Source organism: Garra rufa, chromosome 5 (assembly GCF_049309525.1).
Source record: "Garra rufa chromosome 5, GarRuf1.0, whole genome shotgun sequence".
Lineage (NCBI taxonomy): Eukaryota > Metazoa > Chordata > Actinopteri > Cypriniformes > Cyprinidae > Garra > Garra rufa.
Genome location: NC_133365.1, coordinates 31124977 through 31138614, shown reverse-complemented (window position 1 = coordinate 31138614; position 13638 = coordinate 31124977). Strand labels below are relative to the sequence as shown.

The window sequence follows — 13638 nt, the reverse complement described above, 5'->3', positions numbered from 1 at the left end:
CACATCACAACAAAAACACGATCAGACACACTCTAGATAGAGCATGCACAAGAAAAACACAGCTTCCACTAATAAAACATAACCTGGCACTGCACACACTTCCTTTTATGTCCTGCTGTTTAATAATAAAAAAAGGGATCTAGAGGGAGCAGGACTGGGTAATGAAGGATTACTAATGATTTGAAGACTGAATAGTTGTGGTATATCCACAACAACATAAAAGAAAGAATGAGCATGGAATTCTACAAAATAATACTGTCAACCAGCCATACTCACAAAGAACTAGACTGTTATGTCCTAAATGTAAAATAAAACACTAAAGGCTAAATCCAATAAAAAAAAGGCTAAAAAGTGATATTAGAACATCATAAAAACGAAAAAGCTTTTAAAAGCTAAAAGTGATATTACAACATTATAATCTACAACAATCGATATTGCTGCACTTATACCCTACCTTATTTGCTTGCTTCTATAAAACACAGCACTCAAGTTAAAAGTTCAAGATTTAAAACACCTTGCCCTGCTTTTGCATTCCACTGTCCTGCATCTTACTTTGTTAACACACTTTATGTACTCTGTTTTCCAAAACAATATAAAATGAGAAATTTTGAACTGTTTAAAAAAACGTTCCTCCCTGTGAGATAAGAGTAAATTTAACCCACATATTTTCAATGTCTTTTTGACATTTTTTGTGCAGTCTTTCCAACACTGTGTTGTCAAAACAAATTTTAAGAACATAAATAGTTCAACCAGTTTAACACAATAGTAGTGTTCTTTCAACATTAAAACAAGTGTCGTGGCCAAAAGTTTTGAGAATTACATAAATATTGGAAATTGGAAAAGTTGCTGCTTAAGTTTTTATAATAGCAATTTGCATATACTCCAGAATGTTATGAAGAGTGATCAGATGAATTGTATAGTCCTTCTTTGCCATGAAAATTAACTTAATCCCGAAAAAAAACTTTCCACTGCATTTCATTGCTGTTATTAAAGGACCTGCTGAGATCATTTCAGTAATCGTCTTGTTAACTCAGGTGAGAATGTTGACGAGCACAAGGCTGGAGATCATTATGTCAGGCTGATTGGGTTAGAATGGCAGACTTGACATGTTAAAAGGAGGGTGATGCTTCAAATCATTGTTCTTCCATTGTTAACCATGGTGATCTACAAAGAAACGCGTGCAGCCATCATTGCGTTGCATAAAAATGGCTTCACAGGCAAGGATATTGTGGCTACTAAGATTGCACCTAAATCAACAATTTATAGGATCATCTAGAACTTCAAGGAAAGAGGTTCAATTCTTGTTAAGAAGGCTTCAGGGCATCCAAAAAGTCCAGCAAGCGCCAGGATCGTCTCCTAAAGAGGATTCAGCTGCGGGATCGGAGTGCCACCAGTGCAGAGCTTGCTCAGGAATGGCAGCAGGCAGGTGTGAGCGCATCTGCACGCACAGTGAGGCCAAGACTTTTGGAAGATGGCCTAGTGTCAAGAAGGGCAGCAAAGAAGCCACTTCTCTCCAAAAAAAAAACATCAGGGACAGATTGATCTTCTGCAAAAAGTATGGCGAATGGACTGCTGAGGACTGGGGCAAAGTCATATTCTCCGATGAAGCCTCTTTCCGATTGTTTGGGGCATCTGGAAAAAGGCTTGTCCGGAGAAGAAAAGGTGAGCGCTACCATCAGTCTTGTGTCATGCCAACAGTAAAGCATCCTGAGACCATTCATGTGTGGGGTTGCTTCTCATCCAAGGGAGTGGGCTCACTCAAAATTTTGCCCAAAAACACAGCCAATAAAATCATATACGTTTAACAACATCAAATATGTTAAATATAGCTGCAAGCAGTGATTACCGGGGTTCAAGCGCTTTAAGGCATTTAAGTACATTAAGCAAGTCTGTAACCACCTAAATTAATGATTTAAAAAAGGCAAATACAGGTAATTTACCATAAAAATATTATGTTTTTCAAATGTTTATGACTGTTATAGCACCAGCTGTGGCCCATCTCCTTAAAACTTTGCATGCTTGTTTTGAATCACCTGTCGCATGGTCTCACCAGGTTTTGTGAAGTTTTGCGTTTTCTTTTAGGCTTTACGGAGCTTGAGTCAATATTAATATGCAGGGCATTAAAACTGCCGTTGTGAATGCACAATAACTTTTTACTTCCACTTTTGAGATTTGTGATCGCACATACTCTGTGTAACGTAACAGTCATCTCTTCTTACTCTGTTTATGTGGTAAGTGAAATTTTATGTACTGCAATGTAACAAGCTACCGCTAGCAAAAAGCTAACTGCGTCCCTTTAGTGGCTCGTAGAACGCCTTATTTGTTTTCCGTGCCTTTCGGAGTACAGACACTAACCTATCCCTGTACTTAACATCCCCTGCACAACCAGGAACATAACATGTATTTCCCTGATCTGCCATTTTCGCTATTGTTTTTTCACAATAGCCTACCCGCAGAACTTCTGATAATTGGGCTATGCAAATGTTGGGGGCGCAACTGTTAATGATCGCGACTATTACGTCATAGTCTGTGTTATGTTGAAATTGCCCTCTTTTTCAGTGGTCTTTTACAAACACCAGATTTATATAAGAAGGAGGAAACTATGGTGTTTAAGACTTAAGGTATTTCATGTCCATGTACACAACTGTTATTATTCAACTATGCCAAGGTAAATAGAGTTTTCTTTTCTATGGCACCTTTAACAAACAATTTGATTGACAGCAGTGGTTCTAGAGGCAAAGTTGTTCGAAATGAGGAGTTCTATCATATGATACAAATATTGCGTGTATGTGCAGAAAACGCACACAATGTACATTCGTTTTCGTTACCCTAGAAAAACGCAATAACGCCTCCAGTGGCCGATTTCTTTCAAATTTCTCACAGACCTTTGCAGCCACAAGTCAAACAGGCCCACCAAGTTTTGTTCTGACCGGCCTCCGTTAACCTTGTCTAATAGGTGCTCAAAAAATATTTTCCCTCTCATAGTTCCATCAAGTAGCCAAGCTCCACGATTTTTGTCCGGTGACCTCAGATTGAGGTCTTACATAAGTGTTCTGAGTTTGGCAAAGATATCTCATTCCGTTCAGGAGTTATAGGCATTTTACTAAAAGTGGCCCTGCCCCTTTGTGACCTTTTTTTTTTTTAATTATTGATAATCAAAATCTTTCTGCACTGGTTTGGTTCCAATTGGGCGAAAAACTTAGGACTAGTTCTCAAAAGTAGTTTTTTCAAAAATCCAAAATATCCGAAAATTTCACCAGGCTCGCAATCTGAAGCATGCTTTTTGACTGGCGTGAGTTAAGGATTCCAACAACATAAGACACCTGAGCCTGCGGCTGACGGTTTAGGGGTGATGAGCAATTTCATACTTTTGAACACTGTAGTGCCTTCATCAGGCTGATTGGATTGAGCCTTGGTGACGTTGTTGATGGTGTGAGTACTACCATCCCTCCAAGTTTCAAGTCTGACTTAAGGTTTGGTCTGCACGATTAGTTTTACATGGAGATTGCTGATCCTTGGCCATTCTAACAATTACAATAGGGTTTCAGCGCTACGTGCTTGAACCCCTGATTACAGAACTGTGGTGTATGATTTTCCATAAATGTGTATTTGCATGCTATCAAACCTACAGATCCAAGCAGCAGAGCATTAAACATGCTTTGCTAATTAATAAAGCATAAAACGTCTGGCAAATTTTTATAAGCATAACATGGGTAAATCATGTGCCACTGTTACTATATAATCATGTGACTTGTTCCTTATACTTTTTTGTCATTGTGATCATTCACATCAGATGACTGTGTGTCAGAGTGCCTGTCTGGAGGGGAAATACCCACCAACTGTATATGACATTGATCTGAAAGAGGAACAACATACATGTCTGCAAACTGAGAAAAAGATATAGGTTATGAGCATTTAACATCTTTTTACTTGACAAACTAGATACAGTGAAAAAAAAAACATTAAACAGCAACCTAAGAGCCTTGTTCTGAAGTGGAAGTATTTTAAATTGGCTCAGTATTAAACAGACCTACTAGCAAGTTTCCTACAAGGACTTGCTGGGCAGCTCTTTTTTTTTCTGGCTTATCATAAATTCCTCTGAGACAAATCCTCAGAAATCTTTGAACAGTGTTCTTAACTGATCTTGACATAAGATCAGCACAAAAAGCACATCAACAAGTATCATGTAGCCATGCCTCAATTAACACGTCCGCTTAAAATACAATAAATGACTGTGTGTTGCCATGGCACAGAGTTCCAATCTCATTTCTCTAATGTAGAAAACAGCAGTTTTATCTGCCTGAGGAGATTTCTCATGATACACACACTAATCTAGCTTGCTTGTTTCAGTGTAGATTTCATGTTTTACATTTTTTAAATCAAAGTGTTTCTTCAACTTCAACAACTCCCCAAAATGTATTTCAGGGTAAAAAAAAGTGCTCAAAGTGATTAAATCTTCTTGCATTAGAAAACGCTGCTTAAGATTTTCTCCTCTTGTTCTCATTATAAGCATGGACTCTCCAACCCTCTTACGGGACAGTCCTACCTGAGACTTGAATCCATCCGTGATGTTGGCTGTGAGATGAATAGAATAAAGGGTTCTCCATCGGGTTTCTTCTCCTTTGCATCATCGTGATTGGTAATCTGAACCAATATGCGTGAGGATAATCTACTGAGAGAGCCGTGCATCCCTTTATCTGCTACTGACCGACGCTCCAAGTCCTCTCAGCTGCAGCGTGCGTATGCTTCAGAGAGATAGAGAGAGAGAGAGAGAGAGAGAGAGAGAGAGAGAGAGAGAGAGAGAGAGAGAGAGAGAGAGAGAGAGAGAGAAGCGGGGGAAAGAGGGGGAAGAATCTGATTTATAATTTAATTTGTGATACTGCAGCTCAATGTTAAATTACAAAACTAGTATCATCTGAAGCAGCAGGTTTTATTGTTAAGTTTGATTTAACATCCCCAATAGGTTTTCATATAAAAAGTGCCTGTTATGTTAAAAGACAATGCTCTGTCTTAACTGAAAAATAAAAAAAACACACACACAACAGTATGCACAGTACAGTGCTAGTGACCAATACACACATGCACTTGTATGTTATATTGTTAGTCAGTATTATAAACAACATAAGCTAACAAACCCTATGTTATTTCCTATTTATTTCCAAACTGAATTCAAATATATAAAATAAAATAGGCATGGTTAAACCCTGAGAATTTTAAATACATTTATTAATTTCATAATGAATTCATACAGTTAACAAGAACAATCAATTTATACAGAGAACATTTATTTGCACAATTTAATGACACTAGATTTCTAAAATATTTAAAATTCTAGCAGACAATAAACAATGCAATAATATTAAAATCTGAGGCAGATAGTGCCAAAACACAGTATTTAAACTAAATGTGTTACTTCTAAATGACTACATTTGACAAATTAGCGTTACCATTTTTTCTTGTTTATCCAGGTGTGTGTTGAGAAAATTGAATGGACATACTTAAAATGACTTTATGAACTAAACGTGTATATGCCATCGCCAGAGGCTTCACAATTTCTTGAGCACTTGTTTCTATCAGTCGAAACGACCGACGATTTACCTGATTAAAATGTAAATTCAAAGACGCGAGGGAAGGTAGTTGCTGCGACATTAGTTCCGCCCCACACCACTGCGTGAAAATGATTGACATCCACCGCCTCCAATGAGACTTCAAACGTGAGATGACAAGCAACACTATCTACAACGCCAAAGCGTTGACCACATGTGAACCTGGACCACAAAACCAGTCATAAGGGTAAATGTTTTTAAAATTGAGATTTATACAGCATCTGTATCAGTATGGTTTGTTAGGATAGGACAATATTTGGCGGAGATACAACTATTTGAAAATCTGGAATCTGTGGGTGCAAAAAAAGCAAAATATTAAATATAAAATTTGTCCAAATTAAGATCTTAGCAATGCATGTTACTAATCATATATATATGTATGTATATATATATATTTTTTTTTTTCATTATAAATTAATATGTTTTAATATACAAAATATTTGTATAATAATGTTTTAATTTCAAGATATGCGATAAAAATGCTCCTGACAGTTCAGCAAATAAGAGTTGTGTTTTTGTTTTGTTTCTGTGTTCGAATCCGAATCCACTTCGGCTTAGGCGAATCACTGATACACTAAGCCACTGGTTCTCAATTCCAGTCCTGGGGCCCCCCCTGCTCTGCACTTTTTGCATGTCTCCCTTATTAAACAGTAACACAACTGATGAAGATCATCAGCTCATTAGTGCAGTTCATGGATCTCTCTTCTAATGAGCTGATGATCTCAATCAGGTGTGTTAAATAAGGGATACATGCAAAATGTGCATGAGTAGTGGGGGACCCAGGACTGGAATTGAGAACCACTAAGCCATTCATAAAAACAGTCATTTGATTTGCTCCTGAAGGATTCAGCCGTTTTGAAAGAATCGTTTGAATGACTCACTGATTCAATCATGAACACTTACTGCCACCTGCTGGCGGTTTTAAGTTTCCCATCATATTACACGCTTTTCCAACATTTTTCTATATTCAGTTTTGTATTTAAAACATTAATCTCATAACATTATTTATGCAATTATAAATACAGTCTAAATGTATAAATACCACATCTAAATGTCACTTCAAGCAGTTTCTTTGCAGTGCTAAGATGAGTATTGTTTACATGATTTCATTGATAACAATATATATATATATATATATATATTGTTGCTGCCTTATGTTAAACTACTTTATATTACTTTTTTCCCCACATCAATCTACACTTCCTACTCCATAGTGCAAAGCAAAAAATAGTTTTTTAACATTTGTGCAAATTTATTAAAAATAAAAAACTGAAAAGATCCCGTTGCATAAGTATTCATACCCTTTTCTGGGACACTCGAAATTTAGCTCAGGAGCATTCATATTGCTTCTAGACGTTACTACACTTCGAGTGGAGTTAAACTGTGGCAAATTCATTTGAATGAGTATGATTTAGAAAGGCACACACCTCTCAGAAAAGGTCTAACAGCTGAAAATGCATATTAGAGCAAAAACCAAGTCCTGAGGTCAAGATAACTGCCTGTAGAGCTCAGTGACAGACTTGCGTTAAGGCAATGATTTAGGGAAGAGTTCAGAAAAAAATCTGCTGCACTGAAGGTTCACAGAAGCATTATCCATAATGGAAGATGATTGGAACAACTAGGACTCTAGAACATGTCTGCCAGCCCCCATCCAAGCTGACAGAGCTTGAGAGGTGAAAAGGTGAGGCAAAGAATGGCAGATAATTGTCAAATGCAGATGTGCAAAGCTTGTCACATCATACCCAAAAAGACCTGAGGCTGTAAAGGTGCTTCAACTATGTACTGAGTTAATAATAAATTTATAAAATTTGCAAATCTGGTTTTTGCTTTGTCATTATTATGGTGTATGGAGTGTAAATTGATGTGGGGAAAACTAATTTAAAGCAGTTTAACATAATGTTGCGACAAAACAAAATGTGACAAAAATGAAGGGGTATGAATACTTTTGCAAGGCACTGTATGTATGTATGTATATATATATATATATATATATAATTTTATGTGTATGTTTCTTAAGCTCATTAAGGGTGCAATTTTTTATCAAAAATAGGCTACAGAAAAAAATAGTAATTTGTGAAATATTATTGCAATTTAAAATAATTGTTTTCTATTTTAATATACTTTAAAATATAATTTATTTCTGTAATGCAAAGCTGAATTTTCTTGTTCTTGTTGGTATTTTGGCAGTACGTCTTCCTTTTACCATGAGTATGACAATGACCCAATCAGTCAGTATTTAGTTTGCCATTATTTTTTAGGGTGTGAGAGTCTACATGAAAGACTATGACTACAAAGACTATAAAGCCAGTTAGGCTATTTCTGGCAGCTTTTAAAGTAACATTTATAGAATAATTATGAATTCTTGTTTGATTCTGAGAACTCTGAATCATTAGACAGATTATATAGCTTTGATATTTTACCAGTTTATCATAAAACTAGGTTACAGTGACAGTGATTTCTTCATTTCTGTCAGGAGTTGCAAAGTCAATCAGTAGTTTGTAGTAGTAGCAATATCAGTAGTTGCTGATATTTAAAAAAACAACAACAACGAAACACATACTTGTACAGATTCAATTGTGTTTGCTCCCGTTTGTTTGTAACCACAGGCATCACTAAACAATGATCATTATTCCTTTAGTCTAAAAGTGTGCACACTTGGGGAAATACTGATGTATTAACATTTATTTATATATTTTAGATACAATGACAATTTCAGTCCATTTTCTATTAAGTCCATCTACAGAGGATTTGCTGCAAATGCATCAATCAATATTGCATCATCAAAATTCCCACCTTCTGGATTATGAAGCACAGACAAATATACAGTGTTGTGGAAAAGTGTTGGCCCCCTCCCTGATTTTTTTTTTTTTTTTTTTGCATGTTTGTCACACTTTAATGTTTCAGATCATCAAACAAATTTAAATATTAATCAAAGATAACACAAGTAAACACAACATGCAGTTTTGGAATTAAAACAAAACCAAACACACATGGCCCTGTGAAAAGTGTTTTTAGAAATCACTTAAATAGGACCTGCCTGACAAAGTGAAGTAGACCAAAAGATCCTCAAAAGCTACACATCATGTTGAGATCCAAAGAAATTCAGGAACAAATGAGAAAGAAAGTAATTGAGATCTATCAGTCTGGAAAAGGTTATAAAGCCATTTCTAAAGCTTTGGGACTCACAAACCACAGTGAGAGCCATTATCCACAAAAGGCGAAAACATGGAACAGCGGTGAACCTTCCCAGGAGGGGCCGGCCGACCTAAATTACCCCAAGAGCGCAGCGACGACTCATCCAAGAGGTCACAAAAGACCCCACAACAACATCTAAAGAACTGCAGGCCTCTCTTGCATCAGTTAAGGTCAGTGTTCATGACTTCACCATAAGAAAGACTGGGCAAAAATGGCCTACATGGCAGAGTTCCAAGACGAAAACCGCTGCTGAGCAAAAAGAACATAAAGGCTCGTCTCAGTTTTGCCAGAACACATCTTGATGATCCCCAAGACTTTTGGGAAAATACTCTGTGGACTGACGAGACAAAAGTTGAACTTTTTGGAAGGTGTGTGTCCCATTACATCTGGCGTAAAAGTAACTCAGCATTTCAGAAAAAGAACATCATAGCAACAGTAAAATATGGTGGTGGTAGTGTGATGGTCTGGGGCTGTTTTGCTGCTTCTGGACCTGGAAGACTTGCTGTGATAAATGGAACCAAAAAATCCTGAAGGACAATGTCCGGCCATCTGTTCGTGACCTCAAGCTGAAGCGAACTTGGGTTCTGCAGCAGGACAATGATCCAAAACACACCAGCAAATCCACCTCTGAATGGCTGAAAAACAAAACAAAATGAAGACTTTGGAGTGGCCTAGTCAAAGTCCTGACCTGAATCCTATTGAGATGTTGTGGCATGACCATAAAAAGGTGGTTCATGCTTGAAAACACTCCAATGTGGCTAAATTACAACAATTCTGCCAAGATGACTGGGACAAAATTCCTGCACAGCGCTGTAACAGACTCAATGCAAATTATCGCAAATGCTTGATTGCAGTTGTTGCTGCTAAGAGTGGCCCAACCAGTTATTAAGTTTAGGGGGCAAACACTTTTTCACACGGGGCTTGGATTTAGTTTTCCCTTCATAATAAAAAACTTCATTCAAAAACTGCATGTTGTGTTTACTTGTGTTATCTTTGATTAATATTTAAATTTGTTTGATGATCTGAAACATTAAAGTAAGACAAACATACAAAAAATGTTTAAAATCAGAAGGGGGGGAGGGCCAACACTTTTTCACACCACTGTACTGTACATGCCCTGTTACTGTACATAACTAACATGAATAACTAGATGAAACCAGTTATTGTGATTACCAGTATATGGTTTGTATGTGTTTTCATCCAGATTGGGGTAGTTAGTCAAACATCACCCGTTGGAGCGGCGAAAGTAAACATCCATTTCTGGTTTTAGTGTTGTTTGCATGCAGGGCCATTCCAAGCTGATGCAGGATCAGCCCTTTGTCGCGTTTGCCGCGGGGCCCCTTCAAGCGCAGGGCCCTTGCACCGCCCTAAGGACAGCCCTGTTTGCACGCTGCAGGATTTTCCTTGAAAACACCTTTAAATTTGGAGTTTGTGGAGAGATATTTTTTATCCCTGTGGTGTTATCCATGATCCATAGTCATACACGGTTTCATGCTTCATTTTGCCATTGCATGGGAATGCATTAAACAAGAACTGATCACTGCTATTGAAATACTATCTAGAGGCCTAAGTGGTGTCGTTGACACAGATGGTGATGGCACAAACAGTGCCTGGTCCTTTTGCATTCACGGCCTGTTCATCAATAACACTGTTGGGAACATCCAGTCCAATTTTCCTTGGAGAAACCGGCCTCTAAATGCATACAGCCTGCCACTTGGACTGTTATTTGGAGTCATCAGTCATTATTAGTCTCTTTAGATTCTCCCTTCTGTTTTAACAATCTGCACATCATTCTTCTGAGTAGAAGCTGCTTCTTTGATTCCACATTCTAAAAATGAACCAAGAGAGCCTGCGGGAACATTAATGCATTTCAAATATAATTTGATGGCCTTTCCCAAATTTTTTACATATAGAAACATAAAAATATAACATAGGCTTTCATTTGAGTTAAATCAGAAAAAGGCTGAATAGTTTTACAGGAAGTGTTACACTGCTGAAGTAATAAATCAGTGTCTTCCATCTCAAAGCAGAGCTTGCAAATATATTTATATCTGGCAGGGCTTTGCACTTAAAGTAGTGTTATTATAACCCCATTTTTTGTTTCCTTCACAACCAGCTCCTTACTTAGACGTTTATGGAGCACCCCCAATGATTAAATCATTTATACTGCGTACCTACTAGTAAGTAATGAAGTTGAATTAGATTATCTACAAGCTATTTATGTCATGCCATCCTGCTGAAACATATAACAGAGCCTTACATTTTATATTATTCACATTAGCTGTGTGTCTTAGGTACTAATAGATGCTAATGTGATCTTAAAGTCAAGTATGTATAAAAATGAGTGACCTTCTACAGAGATACTCCGTCAGCATATGTTTGAGCAGCAGGTACTGTAATGGATGTTGACTTTGATAAATGGTTTGACAAGCAAGCAATATGAGCCATGAACACATGGCTCATATTAAAATGTAAAACGTTAGACAGACAAAAGTTAGGTTCTTTTAAAACACAAGTAATAATAAAAAAAATAAGTCTATACTTTAAAATCAGTTGTGTCATTGAAAGTTAGGCCTACTAGCTAGGTTAGATGAGAGGTCAGATTAATGACTTCATTATGACTGGATTTCAGCAAATCCCCACAAACAAAAGCACTTCCTCACATCTGCACTTCTATTGTGTTTTCACAGTTCCGGAAACACCATTTCAAAAGCCAGACGAGTGTGGACATAAACCCATTTAACAAAACAAAATTTCCTATTCAGCTACACACAGTGAAAATTAGAGAATTTTGAGTTTTAAATTATTTGGGGGAACAGAAAGATTCAGATCTGTTCATGATTGTTAAACCAACTGTACATATTCTTTTGTTTATATTAAAAGAATGCTATATTAAATCTGATATCTTTACAACAAAATGTAAATTTAAATCTATTGAATAACATTTACAGCCTCTTCTGTAAGACCCATTTGTATCTTGTTTGATGTTTATCACATCCATGTGCTGATTTATAGACAACTCTAATATTTATAATCCATATAAAGACTGTTTAATTAAAAGGCTTGAAAGTGGGTTTATAACATCTCCGTGATTATGAGATATTTACAACGAATGTGTTGACAAATTACAGTTGCTCCCAGAGCTTAACACTTATCACAATATTATTAATGACTGCAAGTGTGTGAAAAATAAACCTGAACACACCTTCTGAAGCTTAAAGGAACACTTCACTTTTTTTGGAAATAGGCTCATTCTCCAACACCCCCCCAGGTTAATAAGTTGAGTTTTACCGTTTTGAAATCCATTCAGCCGTTCTTCTGTTCTGGCGATATCACTTTTAGCCTAGCTTAGCATAGATCAGGGGTCCCCAAACTAAGGCCCGCGGGCCGAATGCGGCCCGTCCCCACATTTGGACCGGCCCTCTGAACAATGCCAGAGACATATTTTGAAAATGAAAAATTAAAATGAAAAATTTTAAATATGTTTTACTTATATCATGTCGGTATTTGATAATAAAGGTTGGCTTTCAAACTAAAATTTCCCTTAGTTATTAACATAGCCTAATTATTTGTTAAATTCACCAACAGAATGGTACATTCAACGTAAAGTGTCATCGCAATCGAACAGGTGATGCGCGAGCCAGCTAGAAAATTCAGAGCGATGACAAAACGACTCAATAGCATTTGAGGTGAAACTAGCACTGCTTGTGGGACAGTTGCAAAAGCAAGACTTCACTTATCTCCCAGTTACCCAAAGTTTTTCAGCTGAGAAACCAGTGGCCCCATTCCCAGTTGAAAAGTCTGTGGAAGCGCTGAAAATGATGAAGGCAGAGTTTGCCGTGCGATTCAAAAAACACAATGGATTCTTGAATCGATTTTGCTTGACAAGCCTCTCAAGGCTGCGGTTCTCTTTTCTTCTACAGTTTTTCCTTCCACTCAACTTTCTGTTAACATGCTTGGATGCAGCACTCTGTGAACAGCCAGCTTCTTTGGCAATGAATGTTTGTGGCTTACCCTCCTTGTGAAGGAGTCAATGATTGTCAAAGGTCAGATCAGCAGTCTTCTTCATCTCATGATTGTGTAGCCTAGTGAACCAAACTGAGAGACCATTTGAAGGCTCAGGAAACCTTTGGAGGTGTTTTGAGTTGATTAGCTAATTGGCATATCACCATATATTTTAATTTGTTGAGATAGTGAATTGGTAGGTTTTTGTTAAATGTGAGCCAAATCATCACAATTAAAATAACCAAAAACTTAAACTACTTCAGTCTGTGTGCATTACATTTATTTAATACACAAGTTCCACAATTTGAGTTGAATTACTGAAATAAATTAACTTTTCCATGACATTCTAATTTATTCAGATGCACCTGTATATCTTTTGAAAAGAAATGATCATTTGTCTGTGTGGTGTATTCTAGCATTAAAAGGTATAGTAAATACAGGTGAAATCATAATAAAATAATAATAATACTAGTAGTAGTCAGTCCGGCCCATGGTATTATTCTTTTATAAACCAACCCGGCCCCCCATTAAAGAAAAGAAAATTATGTGGCCCTCTCAGAAAAAAGTTTGGGGACCCCTGGCATAGATCATTGAATCCTATTAGACCAATCGCATCGCGTTCAAAAATGACCACTCCCATTCCGGTGTAATAGTCAAGGAAGTTTGCTGCCGTAATATGGACGCAGCAGGCAGTAATATCACGCAGCGCCTGAAATTAGTTCCCAGCTAGGTTAGCATTTCCACATGTGCTGCGTGATATTACTGCGCCTGCTTCGGCCATGTTACGGTAGCAAACTTCCTTGACTATTACAACGGAATGGGAGTGTAGTTC

The 13638-nt window shown here is 37.2% G+C and overlaps 1 protein-coding gene across 1 annotated transcript in view; it reads right to left on the bottom strand.

Annotated features, from left to right (window-relative positions):
* LOC141334822 (uncharacterized) overlaps positions 1 to 4628 on the bottom strand; it is a 78837-nt gene extending 74209 nt beyond the window's left edge. Inside the window, 1 exon segment of the mRNA XM_073840048.1 lies at positions 4547 to 4628. Within this exon segment, the coding sequence (XP_073696149.1) occupies positions 4547 to 4628 (82 nt within the window).
* Positions 4629 to 13638: the final 9010 nt, after the last annotated feature.